At 46.3% G+C, this 16,930-nt stretch overlaps 2 protein-coding genes across 2 annotated transcripts in view; one reads left to right on the top strand and one right to left on the bottom strand.

Moving 5' to 3' along the window:
• The window catches only part of MTHFD1 (methylenetetrahydrofolate dehydrogenase, cyclohydrolase and formyltetrahydrofolate synthetase 1), a 79,603-nt gene that overhangs the window by 4,474 nt on the left and 58,199 nt on the right, over positions 1-16,930 (bottom strand). The window contains exons 22-26 of the mRNA XM_053404739.1: positions 16,607-16,648; positions 14,159-14,259; positions 11,410-11,587; positions 7,891-7,998; positions 6,553-6,705 (exon numbers count right to left, since the gene is read on the bottom strand). Coding sequence (XP_053260714.1) covers positions 6,553-6,705; positions 7,891-7,998; positions 11,410-11,587; positions 14,159-14,259; positions 16,607-16,648 — 582 coding nt within the window. The remainder of the gene's footprint in view (positions 1-6,552; positions 6,706-7,890; positions 7,999-11,409; positions 11,588-14,158; positions 14,260-16,606; positions 16,649-16,930) is intronic.
• Positions 1-16,930, top strand: part of ZBTB25 (zinc finger and BTB domain containing 25) — a 96,889-nt gene that overhangs the window by 40,930 nt on the left and 39,029 nt on the right. The window lies entirely within an intron of this gene.

The raw sequence follows: 16,930 nt of genomic DNA, 5'->3' as shown, positions 1-16,930 counted from the left end.
TTTGATCGCCCACCATGCAGTTTCATGGAATGACCTTGTAGTTTCAAGACGGGAGAATGAAAAGCATCTCCACTCACCAGGCATTAGGTGATGAACCTTAATCATGTTTCCGATTCATTTTTCTTTCTTCCTTTCTTTAAAAAAGAGAGAAAAAGATTTCCACCACTCTTTCTCCCATTTTGCAGAGAGCTCAATTAGGTGGATGGAGAATTTCCTGCTCAGCACTGCGAAAGAAAGCTCCAAGTTTAGCTGAGACATGAGCCCCCGCTTCCAATATCTTAATCCTGGCTGGTGGGCCATGCAGGCAGCAGAGTCTTAAAGCAAGACAGAGCTACACAAATTGGCTGACGTATTTCCACCCCCCCCCGCTAAGATTACTTCTGAAGCAATGGTACATTTTTATGCAGCTCTTTAGAAGGCTCGCTTCACACACAAGGGATCATAACCCTTAATCAGTGGTATTCTTTCTGCAGGTGAGCCGGGCTCGCGAGAGACATTTTTAAAAGATTAACCCATGTGTTTAAAAAACAAGAAAAGACGGGAAGATTTCTAGCAAGCAGCATTTCTGATTAAAAACCAGACCAAACCCCAACAACCCACAAAGCAAACCTATTACACTCTGAAAATGGCTCCCATCTGGCTCCCCAGAACATTATGGGAATGAATTCTAAATAGTGTATGTTTTTCCTTTTTCTTTTTGCTGGTCTTGTTAACCTCCTTTGATTGCAAAGAGGAGGGTTGGGGGAATGTATGGATTCAACCAGGAGATCAGATGGGGCCTTAGAGACTAATACATCTATTATGGCACGAGCTTTCGAGCTACTTGCTCTTCCCGCCCGGAATAAGTGAGCCTTGTCTACAACTCCATTTACAAGGTCTTAACATTTGCCTTTGCGGCCGGGATTTCGGCGTCAGTGCTGAATGGGTACATCTACAGGCAGCAGACATGGCAGGTTAATAGAGGTTAGGGACGTTCACACAGCTGCAGACATAAGCAGCGACCAGCATACAAAGGGCTGTAAATCTGCTCAAAGGAGTCGGCTGTAGCAGGGCTTGCGGACCAGCCAAGCCATTTAATGCCTGGCTTAACCATTTGCTCAAGAAAATAAGCAGATACGGCAACAAGGAAGAAGCAAATTCTCTGTGCAAGAGGCTTCCTATTCCCCCCTCCCCCCTTTTTTTGGATTTATAACTCTCTAGCGCCGTTCGATCAGAACATGCCGGGAAGGTTGCTTAATCTTGAGCAAGAGAAGCAGGATTCCCCCCCCCCCCGCTTCACCTTCAAGATGCCCTTGCCTTATACAGCAAGCTGCTTGCAGAACTCGGTTCACTGTGGGTGGGACGACCTTCACCTGCAATTCGAAACACACTTTCCCGGAAGAAAGCCCCACTGAATACGCTGGGACTTAATTGCGAAAACAACATGCCTAGGATTGCGTTACAAGATTTGGGCAGCCCGGAAAAATGACTTTTCTTGCACAAAATCTCTACCATGTGCGCGCTCTCTCTCTCTCTCTCTCTCTCTCTCTCTCTGTGTGTGTCCAGATCTTTCTCCCTTCTCTTAAAGAACTTTACATAACAGAACTTAAAGAAAGCAGGGAGAGATGATGTTTATTCACATTGGTACAAGCCCATCAGATACACCCACGGGCTGACAATCAGCAAGAAAAGATGGAGATTTAAGCCGTCCTTTATGTTTTGCACCTGCTATTTTCAGACCCGTCCATTCAAAGCCAGTGTTCAGCCTTTCTCACAGCCTTGCTCTTATAGCACAAATATTTTAATGGGCATAGGGAGGGGAAAGGTGTTCGTAAATCAAGTCCCTTTTGGATCTCTGTTGCTCAAGAGGCCTGCGTTGCCCCTTCCATAAAAATATATAATGGTGAGTGGTGTCCCAGACCAGGACAATACGAGGAATATTGCTTACAAGGGAGAGATGTGAACATATGGGGTCATTAGAATACGCAGTTGTGATGGATAAATAAAGAGAACAATGGAAGGGGCGGGGAGGGAAGTTAAAGATTATGAATATATAGTTCTATTCAATGAAATGTTAAAAAAAATTGTAATGGAAAAATATAAATAAAAAATTGCAAAAAAGGGAATATTGTTTACAGTACTAGCTGCTGCGCCTCTAAAAAGAGTATTGTAGAGCTGGAAAAGGGAAACCAAATGACCAGGGGACTGCAGCAATCCATTACAAGGAAAGACTAAAAGATTTAGGACTTTATAGTTTAGAAAAAAGCAAGTCAGGACACACAATAGAGGCACATAACGTAATGTACGGTGTAGAAAAAGTGGATGAAATACGTATTTTCCTCCACTCTCTTGTAATTCTTAGAGGCCAGGGTCATTCAACAAAGCCATATGGTGACGGCAAATTCAGAAAAAGAAAAAGAAAAAAGACTTCCTCACATTGTTGAACTACAGAGCTCACTAGAATCATAGAATTGTAGAGTTGGAAGGGACCACGAGGGTCATCTAGTCCAACCCCTGCAGTGCAGGAATCTTGTTGCCCAACATGAGGCTCGAACCCACGACCCTAAGATTAACAGTCTCCTTATCTTCTCTAGATTGGGGACAGACAGAATCAATTGCACCGCCCGTTTGCAGACCACAGCAACATGTTTCATCAGCTCAAGTTTCTACCATCCCATTCTGCTGTGGGAGATGGAGAGAACATGATGCAACTCTGAAAATACTTCTTTTTTTAAAAAAAACCCTCCTATCCCACACACCCAAATAAATTCAACCAGAGCAAAATAATCTATACCAATAGCCTTCCAGCCACAATCTTCCCAGTCCACTTGTTCCTTACTACAAGAAGATATGGTGCTCAAAAAGGCTTTAGAAGGGAATTGAGATAAATTCATGGAGGAGAAGACTATATCCGTAGCTACTAGTCAGGATGATGGCTGCTCCCTGCAGGATTAGAAGCACTGATGCTTCTGAACTTCAGCTGCTGCAACAGGAGAGGCCTAGGGCGGTTCTGTTCTCCTTGTGGGGCATCTCAAGGACTTGGGGCTGGCCGCAGGATGCTGCGTTCGATAGGCCTCTGGTGCTTATTCTGTTCCTGAGCTTTGCAGGGCGCGTGGGCGGTTGTCACAGGGTAGAAGGAACAAATGCTGCCTTCGCTGTGCACCTCTGATCTGAAGTACAGGGGAGCATAATACATCCATTCTCTCGTTTCCACTCCCACAGCTGGCAGGGCTATGAATGTTTCCACAAAAGTGAGAAAGAGACGAGTGTTTGGCGCTCTCTGGGGAGGTTGCAAACAGTCAGGGAGGGAGGGGACTGCAGGCTTATGCCATACAGACCATAATGCAAGGCTTCCTCCACCAGCCCGGCTACAAAACCAGCTCCGACCTGCAGGGCTCCTTATAATCTTAGCGTTTTGAAGTGATGTTAACGGGAGCAACGACACTGCGCTGAGCGAGTGGGTTTTAATAATGTTAAGCATAAAGATTATGCTAATGGCCTCGTTGGCTGACGTGTGCTTATTCCGGGATGCAGTTTGAAAGAGAACGTCGGTGGAGTCAAAAACCAAATTCAACCCCCTGCGCGCACCCCCTCCCCTCCGGCCGACATCAACCGGTGCTCCCAAGACTGCCAGAATAAGTCTTTGGTTTTTGAGTGGCTTGTGTCAGGCGTAGGTTGTCAGCAAAAACAATAAAGCACTCAAGTAAATAGTTACTGAGGGAAACAAACTGCAGCTTGGGCCTAGTGGTTTCAGCAACACTTTCCAGGAGGTCTTGCCCCGATGAGGCAATTGCAAGGACTGGATGTCCCCATCTTCCCACCCCTAAGGCTCCTCGTCTCCCCACACAGTCTCAAACTGCGGCTGCACACATATCATCTCTGCCCCACTCTTTTCATTGCTCTGTGCGTTCTCCAAGGAGAGAGCGGAGCTGGTCGCAGCAGGAAGTGGGGACTCCCTGGATTCTTCAGCAGCCTGTCTTCACTCTGCCTTTTGGTCCCCCTCCCCTCCAGCCTCTGCTTCAGCCTCAGAGTCTGCACTGTTCTCTGCCCCAGACTCTTCCTGCTCACTAAGCCCTGTTACCTCTTCAGCTTCCAACACCTCCTCCTCCTCCCAGTCTGCTCCCTCTTCTCCCTCTGACCACTCGTCGTTGTCCCACCACCAATTCCCAGGCTCTGAGCCTCCTTCCCTTGGGGGCTCCTCGGCTGGTTCCTCCCACCATTCCTCTGCAACCAGCCAGTCCATGACATCTTGCCAGGGGTGATCACGCCTACAGTAGGGCCGGGTGCTATATTGTCCAAAACTGGTTTGAAGTCCTTATTGTGATATCAGTTTCATAATTTTTGACCTGGCAATATATTGTGAATCATGGGGTGGGTGGCTGGGTGTACTTTGCAAAAATCACAATGTGGGAAAAACCACGAAGCCAGCTAATGCCTCTACATAGCTCCATCCTTATTTCAGACATTGGGATGTATCAGTATACAGCGGTACCTCAGGTTACAGACGCTTCAGGTTACAGACTCTGTTAACCCAGAAATAGTACCTCGGGTTAAGAACTTTGCTTCAGGATGAGAACAGAAATCGCGCGGTGGTGGTGCGAGGCCCCATTAGCTAAAGTGGTACCTCAGGTTAAGAACGGCCTCGGCCCAGTATACCTGAAGGAACATCTCCACCCCCATCATTCTGCCCGGACACTGAGGTCCAGCACCAAGGGCCTTCTGGCAGTTCCCTTGCTGCGAGAAGCCAAGTTACAGGGAACCAGGCAGAGGGCCTTCTCGGTGGTGGCACCCGCCCTGTGGAACGCCCTCCCACCAGATGTCAAAGAGAAAAATAACTACCAAACTTTTAGAAGACATCCGAAGGCAGCCCTCTCTAGGGAAGCTTTTAATGTTTGATGCATTGTTGTTGTTGTTTAGTCGTGTCCGACTCTTCGTGACCCCATGGACCAGAGCACGTTTGATGCATTACTGTATTTTAATATTGTGTTGGAAGCCGCCCAGAGTGGCTGGGGAGGCCCGGCCAGATGGGCAGGGTATAAATAATAAATTGTTGTTGTTAGTTTCAGGTTAAGAACAGACCTCCAGAACGCATTAAGTTCTTAACCCATATTGCTATGTTTAGCTGGTGATAAATTACAATGCTGAAAAACAGGTATCGCCAAGCGCTCGTGTTCAGCGTTCCCAGAGGAACTGCAGGGGTGATGTGTCCCTCAGGCCAAGAAAGTTCAGTCACCTGTAGTGTCCTGCCTACTCTGCCAATGGTGCTCCAAAGGCTCAGGGATTTGTGCAAGCCCTGCTACTGATCCTGAGGACTGAACGCAGGACCTCAAGGCTGGCTCTTTCTGCCAATGAGTTATGGCTCTTCCACCTGAACATAAGCAGCATTACCTTAAGCTGCCAGCTCCTGAGAGTCTTTTCTTTTTTTTAATGCCATATGGTTTTGTGAGAGCCTGGAAAAACAACAGCAAGAATCTAGTGCTACAGGCAGACTTGCGTAAGATGCTTGGGGGATTTCAATTAAAAGCCAAGCCGTCCAAATTTGGAGATGCCAAAACAAGACAAAATGTTTTAGTCTTCCGAACATTCCTGCAACATGTGCTTTGCTATTTATACCAGAGAACATTTTTTTTTTCTTGGGCTAACAAGCATATCTTAGATGAGAGCTCCTCCCCTCAACTCTCTCCTGGCCACAAATCAGCAATATTCACCCAAAATCAGCAATATTCACCATAAAATAATTGAAGGTCTGTTTGGATAAGGAAAGTGTGTCACTGGGCTACAGGTTTAATACAGCATGCTGGAGATTTATTGATTTAAAAAAACCAAAAACCAAAAGTGACTTAATGTAACTTAATGTACAAAGCATTGAAAGTAAAATTGCTTTGTAAGCTTGCACAACACAAAACAGGTGTTTGTTTGTTTGTACCTCAGCCACACCCCAGCATCCAACACATATAAAAACAATAAAACACGAAACATACGGAGCGGCCTTCAGATGTCTTCTAAAAGTCAGATAGCTACTTATCTCATTGACATCTGATGGGACGGCCTTCCACAGGGCGGGCGCCACTACCGAGAAGGCCCTTTTGCCTGGTTCCCTGTAACCCCACTTCTTGCTGTGAGGGAACTGCCAGAAGGCCTTTGGAGCTAGACCTCAGTGTCTGGGGAGAATGATGGGGGTGGAGACACTCCTTGGGCTATACAGGCCTGAGGCTGTTTAGGGCTTTTGAAACGAGAAGGGGCGCTTTATGGCCTAACATCAAGAAAATGAGATCCACACAAACTGCAGAGATTCACAGTCGCTCCAGCCCTCTTTTTCATCTGGAAACAGCATTTCGCCAGTCCAGCTTTCCTCAACTTTGGGTCCCCGGATGCTGCTGGACTACAACCTCCATCATCCCTGGTCACTGGCCAAGCTGGCCAGGGATGATGGGATTTGTAGTCCAACGGCATTTGTGAATCCAGGGTTGGTCAAGGCTGTGCTAGGCTACATAGACAAAAGGTCGAAGGCAGCTCTGCATGTTTGCTACCCGCTTAATCCACACAACAAAGCTTTCAATATGTAGCACTTACCGTTCCTACTAACGGATACAAGAATCCTGCGCCCACGCTGGCTCGGATGTCTCTGATGGGCAGGATGAAACCAGAGGGCACCCCTTTCTGTTCTGGGTCGTGAGACAGCGACAGGTGGGTTTTCGCCATGCAGATAGGCAGGTTCCCAAAACCCTGGATGATGGATTGAGGAGACCACAAGAAAGAGCAGGACAACTTTTGAACAGCGTGCCAAAAAAGCATTATGCAATTGCTTCAAATAAAGTGTACTCAGCTCTGTTGTGCCTTGATTTAAAACATCTGGAGGGCCGAGCTTGCCTATGCCTGCTGTAAACCTACTGAACGGGAAGTATTCCCCATTAACTCAATGGAGACTTATTTTTTGAGCAATGTGTTATAGCAGGCATAGGCCAACTCAGCCCTCCAGATGTTTTGGGACTACAACTCCCATGATCCCTAGCTAACAGGACCAGTGGTCAGGGATGATGGGAATTGTAGTCCCAAAACATCTGGAGGGCCGAGTTTGCCTATGCCTGTGTTATAGGATTGCACTGTTAAATCTGGCTGCAATCCTAAGCCCTTCATGTATAATTTCTGCTGCAACGGAGTAGCACTGCTACCCCAAAGGGAAAGTAAAAGACCCCCTAATGCTGCCATTTGCAGTTCTATGACGATAATCTGCTAATTGCAAGTGCTTTTGGGAGGAGCCAATATGGACCTTGGGCTTTCTAAAACAACAACAACACAACAATTTCATTCCAGCGATTTGGAAGCAAAGTTTCAACTGAGATACTTAACTAGAGCTGCGAGTGCCGTAACTTTAGTTTATTAAGGAGCGGTGAGTAAGCAGCAGTAAGCAAAATCTCCAAATATGTTTTTTAAATGGACATGCACACGATAAAGTGCAGACAACTTTGCATATCATTGGCCTATGGAATTTTAACAAGGAATGCTTTTGCAGGGAAAACCTTTTTTTTCGGAATTTACAAATGCACATACAAGCTACAAAATGTTAACATCCTTAACTAAGGCAGTCTGAATTTGGTGTCAAGAAAAGCCGAATGACATCCTACTGAAATAGGAGAAGATACAAATTAAGTTTATAAGCTCATAAAAAGAATAAGCCCTAATTATCAGCATCATATCAGAGAGAGAGAAAGCAAGAATGGGCAACATGCCAAAATGAAGCCTGTTTTTTCTGGAGAAGAATTTTCTAGGCTTCTTTCCTAAGAAATTAATTAAGGCAGTCTTGGTAGCTGTTGACCAACTCAGGCTACGTGCGCAGGAAAAATCAGAACGTGCCCACACAAAAATTCAAAGGTAAGAGCCCAATCTTGCAAGGATGTTTTTCTAGCATACCTGCTTGGTGTACAGAAGAATCTTCTGCTCGGCTTCTGGCAGCAGTTCAATGTCCTTTGCCCCATAGATAGTCTGTGCAATAATTCTTATCTTGTCTAGAATCGGAAGCTAGAAAGACAGGAAAAGGAGCAGGGAGAGAGAGAGTCAGTCCAATTCCTTTCCTACCGCCATGGGATGCCAAATCAATAAGGAACGTAGCCAATCATGGTAATCTGAAAGCAACAAGAACGCATCATTTTCCCAAGCAGAAAACTTACTGACGAGGGGCTGCACCAGAAAATGGAAGGCTTACCCTGAGTGATGGTGACGGGGAGGAACCTCAGGCCCAGGCACAGATGTGGCCCCCAGACCTCTCTGTTTGGCCCTTTGTACTCTCCCCAAGCCACACCCCTCTCCTTAGATCACACCTCTCAATGGTCCTGCCTTGCACCCTCCTTGGGTGCTTCTGCCTGGCTGGACTGTGCCCTTAAACTTTGATAATTCATTTCTCTTGCCCATCGGGATGGAGAGGGGTGTGCGGAAACCAGCTTACTGTGCAAAGGTAAATAATTTACATTCTTTGCTCCACCCACTTCTGGCCCCGCCCACCACAGGAATGTGATCCCAAAAGGCAACGAAAAAGATTCCCACCTTTGGCTTTCATGATTAATAATATGTATTTTAAATTTAAATGGAGGCAGTGAGAGATTTTACTTTCTTGGGCTCCATGATCACTGCAGATGGTGACAGCAGTCACAAAATTGAAAGATGCCTGCTTCTTGGGAGAAAAGCAATGACAAACCTAGACAGCATCTTAAAAAGCAGAGACATCACCTTGCCAACAAAGGTCCGTAGAGTTAAAGCTATGGTTTTCCCAGTAGTGATGTATGGAAGTGAGAGCTGGACCATAAAGAAGGCTGATCGCCGAAGAATTGATGCTTTTGAATGATGGTGCTGGAGGAGACTCTTGAGAGTCTCATGGACTGCAAGAAGATCAGACCTATCCATTCTTAAGGAAATCAGCCTTGAGTGCTCACTGGAAGGACAGATCCTGAAGCTGAGGCTCCAATACTTTGGCCACCTCATGAGAAGAGAAGACTCCCTGGAAAAGACCCTGATGTTGGGAAAGATTGAGGGCACAAGCAGAAGGGGACGACAGAGGATGAGATGGTTGGACAGTGTTCTCGAAGCTACGAACAGTAGTTTGACCAAACTGCGGGAGGCAGTGGAAGACAGAAGTGCCTGGCGTGCTCTGGTCCATGGGGTCACGAAGAGTCGGACATGACTAAACGACAGCAACAATTTTAAATTTATTACCTCGCCCATCTGGCTGAGTTTCCCCAGCCACTCTGGGCGGCTCTCAATCGAGTGTTAAAAACAATATAGCATTAAATATTACTTCCCTAAACAGGGCTGCCTTCAGATGTCTTGTAAAAATGGGATAGCTCCTTATTTCCTTGACATCTGATGGGAGGGCGTTCCACAGGGCGGGCACCACTACTGAGAAGGCAGAGTCGAAGGGACATCTCAGGCAGGCAAGAATGCTTAAGAGCAGAAAGCAGAGTCTGTGAAGGATTGGCCTGAGGAGAGGGGGTGCATGTGTGGAGAGGCCTAGGGGGCTATGCCCGAAGTTCCCCAAATGTTTATTTGCTAGATTGACAGTGTCTGTTACTGCTGCTTAGCATGCATTGCTCATCAGATATTATGAACCACTGCGTATCATTTATGACGATGTGCTACTTATTATGATGCATCGTATTTATATGACAGTTTCTTTCTTTTTTTATTGGATGGATACACACACACACATTTATTATGATCTATGTTGTAAACCGCCTTGTGGTCTTTTTTGACCAAGGGTGGTGTAGGAATTCTAAAAAATAAGTAAAATAAATGTCCTGATTCAGTAGAGGCCAGATTCCAGTTTCCGTAAGACTGGAGAGGATATAGAATGTTAAAATACATAGGTGCGTATGTGCATTCTTATTTTTACTCTCCCCTAACCAGTCAAGCCTTCAGAAAAGCCCCATAAGTGCAGCTGAAACACCAGGAGAGTTGCAAGGTATGAGCGCGGAAGGGGAGGGGAGCCTCTTGATTCACAGAGGGAACCAAAATTCATCGCAAGGCGGAGGGAGGAAACAGTGGAAGGGAACTCAGAACACTTTGGCCCATTCTCCTTTTAAGCCATCCATCATTCATTAAGTCACTTTTTTCAAAAAACAAAACAAAAAAACACACAACCACATTATTCCCCATCGCTTTGAGAATGCCAATCAGATTCTGGGCATTCGGAACAAAAAATTCTGTGTCTTCCCAGGGACATTAGAAAGCAATTTGATTATGCCTCTGACTAAAGGGCAAGGAATTAGATTTAGCCTGAGAGCGACAGAGGGGATTGCTGGGTACCTGGCTTGGCTAGTCGTGGAAAGAGAGCCTGCAAGAGCATTTATGATAATTTTGAGGCCCTAAGCCATTCACCCTCCCAAATCAGCCAGTCTTTCCCAAGTCTCCCACAAGCTTATCGGTATCTTCCCCCAGAGCAGGTGTGGGGAACCAGATGCTGTGGAAATGCAAGCTCCCATCAGGCTCCGCAAGCACAGCCAATGGCCCAGATATTTGGGAACTTTAGCGCAGCAGCAGCCAAAGCGACAAAGATTCCCTACTCCAAAGAGTTAAAGAAAAATTCTAAGGGGGGGGGAACTATTAAAATAGGTGAGCAACAAAGGCTAGGGTCTTTGGGTTTATGAATGAAGAAAACTGGTAATTGATGGGAGCTTATTGTGTACATATATTTTTGCAGATGTATAACTGAAGAAGTGAATAATGTGAAACAGATACCTACAGTCGTACCTTGGAAGTAGAACTGAATCTGTTCCGGAAGTCCGTTCAACTTCCAAAATGTTTGAAAACCAAAGCACGGCTTCTGATTGGTTGCAGGAAGCTCCTGCAGCCAATCGGAAGCCGCGGAAGCCCCGTCGGACGTTCGGCTTCCAAAAATAGTTCGCAAACCGGAACAGTCACTTCCAGTTTTGCGGTGTTTGGGAGCCGAAACGTTCGAGAATTAGGCTGACCGAAAACCAAGGTACGGCTGTACTGGAAATAGGAGGAGCAAGATTTGTAACGTGAAAAGCTCCTGTAAAAATAACAAGATTCATTTTCGCTGGAACAAATCTCATTGTGGCAATTTATAAGCTATATGTTTGCATGGGTTGTTTTCTTCTTTTTGCAAACTCAATACATGCAGCTCCTGAGTTTAGTGGAAGGTTTAAAATTTATATGAAGAAAGTGCATGGTTCAGTCCCTGGGATCTTCAGGCTAGGAGAGGCCCTTGTCTGACCCCCCTGGACAGCTGCTGTCAGCCAGAGAAGGCGACACTGAGATGGAGCTGCTGCTTATATCTCTGTGTTTCTCACCCATGGACCAGAATCATTGCTAGCCCAGCTGCAGACTCCTTTCCTCAAAATAACTTCCCTTTTTCTGCATTATAACTCAATGAAGGTCGCAAAGAGGAGTCACACAGGGTTCAGTGAGAATCCTTACCTCCACATTGTACAGAAATTTGAAGTTGCTGGGGGCCAGCGATGCTCTCTGTACAGCTTCGGCCAGAGCCACGGCTCCTCTCCCTGCATTGGCCCAGTGGGTGCATTTCACAGCATCAAAAGCGCCCACTTCCTTAGCCAACCGGATGACCAGCTGTAGCTCTGCCTCCGTATCAGATCTGCAAAGATATCCATTGATGGAGAGTTATCACTGGGGGGAACAAGTGGATGGTTTTCCTTGGGTCAATGCACCTTAGCAAACAGCAGGAAAACCCAGTGCCTCTTCCTGTACACCCTTTACTTTTATCTGGTATCAGGATAGATAAAAATCTCAGGCCAAGGGAGCAGGCATTTGGAAGGGGACGACAGAGGACGAGATGGTTGGACAGTGTTCTCGAAGCTACCAGCATGAGTTTGACCAAACTGCGTGAGGCAGTGGAAGACAGGAGTGCCTGGCGTGCTCTGGTCCATGGGGTCACAAACAGTCGGACACGACTAAATGACTAAACAACAACAAGCTTTCCGGGTCATGTGGCCAGCATGACTAAATCACTTCTGGCACAAAAGAACAGCATGACGGAAACCAGAGAGCACAGAAACACTGTTTACCTTCCTGCCACAGCGGTAACTATTTATCTACTTGCACTGGTGTGCTTTTGAACTGCTAGGTTGGCAGGAGCTGGGACAGAGCAATGGGAGCTCACCCCGTCATGGGGGTTCGAACCGCCGACCTTCGAATTGGCAAGTCCAAGAGGCTCAGTGGTTTAGACCACAGCACCACCTGCGTCTTCAGCTTTACCTAAGAGATGCTATCACTATACTGAGCCAATGATGATGTAAACCAAAGAGGGAGAAGCATAGGGAGATTTAATTTTGACTATTAATGCTCACTGAAAACCATTAAGTGCTTAATCTTCATGACATCCCAACCACCACCTCCCACGATTCAGCTGGCAGGAATGAAAAATCACTGCCTGATTAGCGAAGGCATTTTCTTTTATTCAAGGTTGAAAACGAGACAAGAGCAGAGAGCTGCCACAGAACATTTCTCAAATGCACTTCAGAGCAACGTCTCATGTGGATGCACATCACATTTAAGAAAGACACATGCAGGATGACTCACGGATGGCATGGAAGGAGGGGCGGGGACCAGGGAGGTGCAGGAGAGCCTTAATTTGGGCTCACAAACAAGATATTGTGTGGGTAGCTTGCCACCTTTCAAGCGGCCACCCATACGTGGTGATTTCCTAAAGGCAGGCACAGCCAAACATGGCCCTCCAGCTGTTTTGGGACTACAGTTCCCATCATCCCTGACCACTGGACCAGTTACCTAGGGATAATGGGAGTTGTAGTCCCAAAACAGCTGGAGGGCCAAGTTTGGCCATGCCTGCCTTTGGATGTATCAGGACCACCAAGGCCTTATCAGGGGAAACACCTCATCTGAATGCACCCTTTCCTATGTTACTTGGTATAATAGTAGTAGTAGTAGTAGTAGTAATAATAATAATAATAATAATAAATATCAAAGAATTGTTGAGTTGGAAGGGACCCAAGGGTCATCTAGTCCAACCCACTGCAATGCAGGAATTCTGTGCATCGCCGTCCCTGGGTGGGTTCGAACCACCAGCCTTCTGGTTGCACTGAGCCACTGGGGGAGGTGTTAATAATCGTAATAATAATAAGCACGTTGCCAAAAAAAGGTCTGTATAGTTAAAGCTATGGTTTTCCCAGTAGTGATGTATGGAAGTGAGAGCTGGACCATAAAGAAGGCTGATCACCGAAGAATGGATGCTTTTGAATTATGGTGCTGGAGGAGACTCTTGAGAGTCCCATGGACTGCAAGAAGATCAAACCGATCTTAAGGAAACCAGCCCTGAGTGCTCACTGGAAGGACAGATCCTGAAGCTGAGGCTCCAATACTTTGGCCACCTCATGAGAAGAGAAGACTCCCTGGAAAAGACCCTGATGTTGGGAAAGATGGAGGGCACAAGGAGAAGGGGACGACAGAGGACGAGATGGTTGGACAGTGCTCTCAAAGCTACCAGCATGAGTTTGACCAAACGACGGGAGGCAGTGGAAGACAGGAGTGCTTGGTGTGCTCTGGTCCATGGGGTCACGAAGAGTCGGACACGACTAAACGACTAAACAACAACAACAATAATAATACCCATATAAATTGTGCTTTCCAGCATTCAAAGCACATCATGTGCATTATCTTGTCGCCATCCTTACAAAAAGCCTGTACAGTGAGACAGCATGATCACCCCCCATTTTACAGATGGGGCCGGGGAGGCAGGCCATTATCGAGAAGACCTTGTCTCCAGTCACCAATCTCCATACTCAAGAGATAAGACACTGAGAAGGGTTTCAGATGTTGATTGCAGTGTCCAGACAAGTTCATATGGGAAAAGGGGACCCTCTAGGTACGGGGGCGTCCTGAGCCATAAAGGGCTTTAAACGTCAAAAGCAGCACTTTGAGTTCAGTTTGGAAACCAAGTGGCAGCCAGTGGGACAGAACTGGTGTTAAGAGATCCCACCTCCCTGCGTTCTTTAACCACCTGCCTGCCACGCTGAGCACCAGCTGAAGTTTCCGAACCATCTCCAGCGGCAGCCCCATGTGACAACCGCCCTGTGATAATATGCTACTATTTCACTGCAGTTCCAAAACAGCAGTCTGAAGTAGTGCCAGTCCCCTTTACTGCTTTATTTTCCTGCATGGATAGGCAGGGACTTTTAGCTCTCTTACTTACTTGAATGCATTGACAGCTACGACGACCGGGATGCCAAAGGTCCTGGCGTTTTGGATTTGCTTGCGCAAGTTGCTGCACCCTTTCTCCAAAAGTGGGAGGTTCTATATGAAAAGGAAAGGGGGGGGGGGGGAAGGAGAGAGTTTGTTTGGGGATGAACAAGTGGTAGGTAGCTTTTTGCAACTTGCCAGCTCCCAGTACAGCTGTTACGGCATCTTTAGCCTCTTCTTTCGGATCACTTAAATAACAGAATAGTGGAATTGCAGAGCTAGAAGGGACTCCAGGGTCATCTAGTCCAACCCACTGCAATGCAAAAATCTCAACTAAAGCATGCATGGCGAGATGGCCACCCAACCTCTGCTTAAAAACCTCCATGGAAGGAGAGTCCACAACCTCCCGAGGGAGTCTGTATGAATCTGTCCATCTTCTGTCTACTCTGAGTGTTCCACCTTTGCTCTGCCAGAGAAAATGGCCTTTTATGTCTCTGGAACCCGCCGCCAATCTTGGCCAGTTAAGAAAGTTAACGTCCAATTGTGAAAGATTTTAAGCTGCTTTATCAACTGCTCCATCTAACATTGCTTTTTCTCGTGGTAAACTGTGCACTGCAACATCATTTGCTGTAAGCTGCCTCAGGAGCTTATATTGATGGGAAAGGTAAACGCTTTGTTTTAGATGGCTAGCCAAGATGCGTATGTTTTGGAGGGTGTCTGGAAGCAAACTCTGATTGCTGCCGCTTCTGTTAGTAATTGCTCTTCTGTGATTTGTTAGGAGTTTTTAACGGATTGTTATTTTGGGGACTTTGTGGATTTTTATCTACTTGCCTTATTGTAAAGCACCCAGTGGCTTGGGCTTATCTAAAATACAAACACATAATCCTCAACCAAGCAGCCAGAAGCTACCCTTAGCCCCAGTCTACCATTTTCCTGACCTGAATTCAGCTACCTCCCAGGCACTTTTACTTTAAAAAAAAAAAATCACAGCTGCAGCAACAGCGAGGTTATAGAGAGATAAAACTATTGGCATGGAAAATTTTAAGTAGACCTGTGGATTAAACGAGCAGTGAGCACTGCAAGCCCAAAGTGTCATTATAAAAATGAAGCACTGCAGCTCAGGTTAGGAAGTCGAAAAGGAGAGTTTTTCTCTTAGGCATTTTGTGTGCTGAGAGCACCCTACATTCTGCTTTCTCAGCAAACAAAATGCCTAAGAGAAAAACTCCTTTTTGACTTCCTAACCTGAGCTGCAGTGGGTGGGGATTATGGCCAAGCTACAAAGTGATTTCTTAATACTTAAATAATTTAAATTTCCTCTGAAGCTTTGACTCACCCCCTTTTCAGGATTAATTTCCTCACCTGAAGCAGCTTGAGTCTTTACCATATATTCTTGCTTACATTCAATATCAGACTGCCACTGGCCTGGTTCACACATAACGCCAAGCCGTGGTTTATTAAACTATAGCTTCGTGTTGTACGCGAACCCTGCCAAGTGGCTGAATTACTCTTTACTGCCAACAAACCACAATCCTGATGGTTTCTTGTTGGATTACAACATATGGTTCATTGCATTTATAGCTCAATGCTGTGTGTGAACCTGGCCACGTCATTCCTGATGCATGGCAAGGTACAAAAACATGGGGAAAGCAAAGTTAGACAAACCAACCAAGGTTTAGAGAAATGTATGGCATAATAGCTGCTTACAAACTGATTTCATATCCTGGTCTTTAAAGGTAAAGGGACCCCTGACCGTTAGGTCCAGTCGTGACCGACTCTGGGGTTGCAGCGCTCATCTCGTTTTATTGGCCAAGGGAGCAGGCATACAGCTTCTGGGTCATGTGGCCAGCATGACTAAGCCGCTTCTGACGAACCAGAGCAGCGCACGGAAATGCCGTTTACCTTCCCGCCAGAGTGGTACCTATTTATCTACTTGCACTTTGATGTGCTTTCGAACTGCTAGATTGGCAGGAGCAGGGACCGAGCAACAGGAGCTCACCCTGTCGCGAGGATTCGAACTGCCAACCTTCTGATCAGCAAGTCCTAGGTTCTGTGGTAAAACCCACAGCGCCACCCGCGTCCCTTATCCTGGTCTTTAACAGGGCTTAAAGCCATGGTTTCTCTGTTTGGACATCACAGAAAACTGTGGTTTCCAACAACCTAGGCTAGAAGTGCTGGCATCAGGTACATGAGGGAAGGAGGTGTGGCCACACAGATCATTTGGGGACCAACAAACCATGGCTTACTGGCCTGGGATTATGATGTAAGAACTGGGTCCCCGAATCTTGGCTCAAAATGAGCAATCTTTATTCCTCAGAGCGGAGACGGGAAGCAGCACTTTTCAGAGTGGAAGTATATGTACTGCATTTAAGGGCACGTACTGAGGGCGCTGAGGCTGCCTTGTGTCTTGCAAAGTTCTCATTAAATCAGGGAACAGTAAATAGAGTCGGCAGATCATTGTTACCTCTTCAGTGTACTCCTTTGGCAAGGGAACTCCAGCAGCAACCTGCAAAGAGCAAAAACAGGCATTGGAGGTGGCATTCCCTATGAACTCCAATTTCATTCCCAACCCTGGCATTTACCTGGGAGCCTGTTTAGCCCCGTTGAGAGGTTCAAAAAAATAAAAGGGGGAAAAATGCATGCAGTCATAAATTGTACAGGGAGAGAGTAGGCACTCCCAACCTGCTGTGACCCAGTAGCAATGGACTGTGAAGTGGGCTTCCTGCTGAAGGTGCTTAGAAGGTTAATAATAATAATAATAATAATAATAATAATATTAATAATAATA

Source organism: Podarcis raffonei, chromosome 1 (genome assembly GCF_027172205.1).
Source record: "Podarcis raffonei isolate rPodRaf1 chromosome 1, rPodRaf1.pri, whole genome shotgun sequence".
Classification (NCBI taxonomy): Eukaryota; Metazoa; Chordata; class Lepidosauria; order Squamata; family Lacertidae; genus Podarcis; species Podarcis raffonei.
This window is presented reverse-complemented; position numbering and strand designations above follow the sequence as displayed.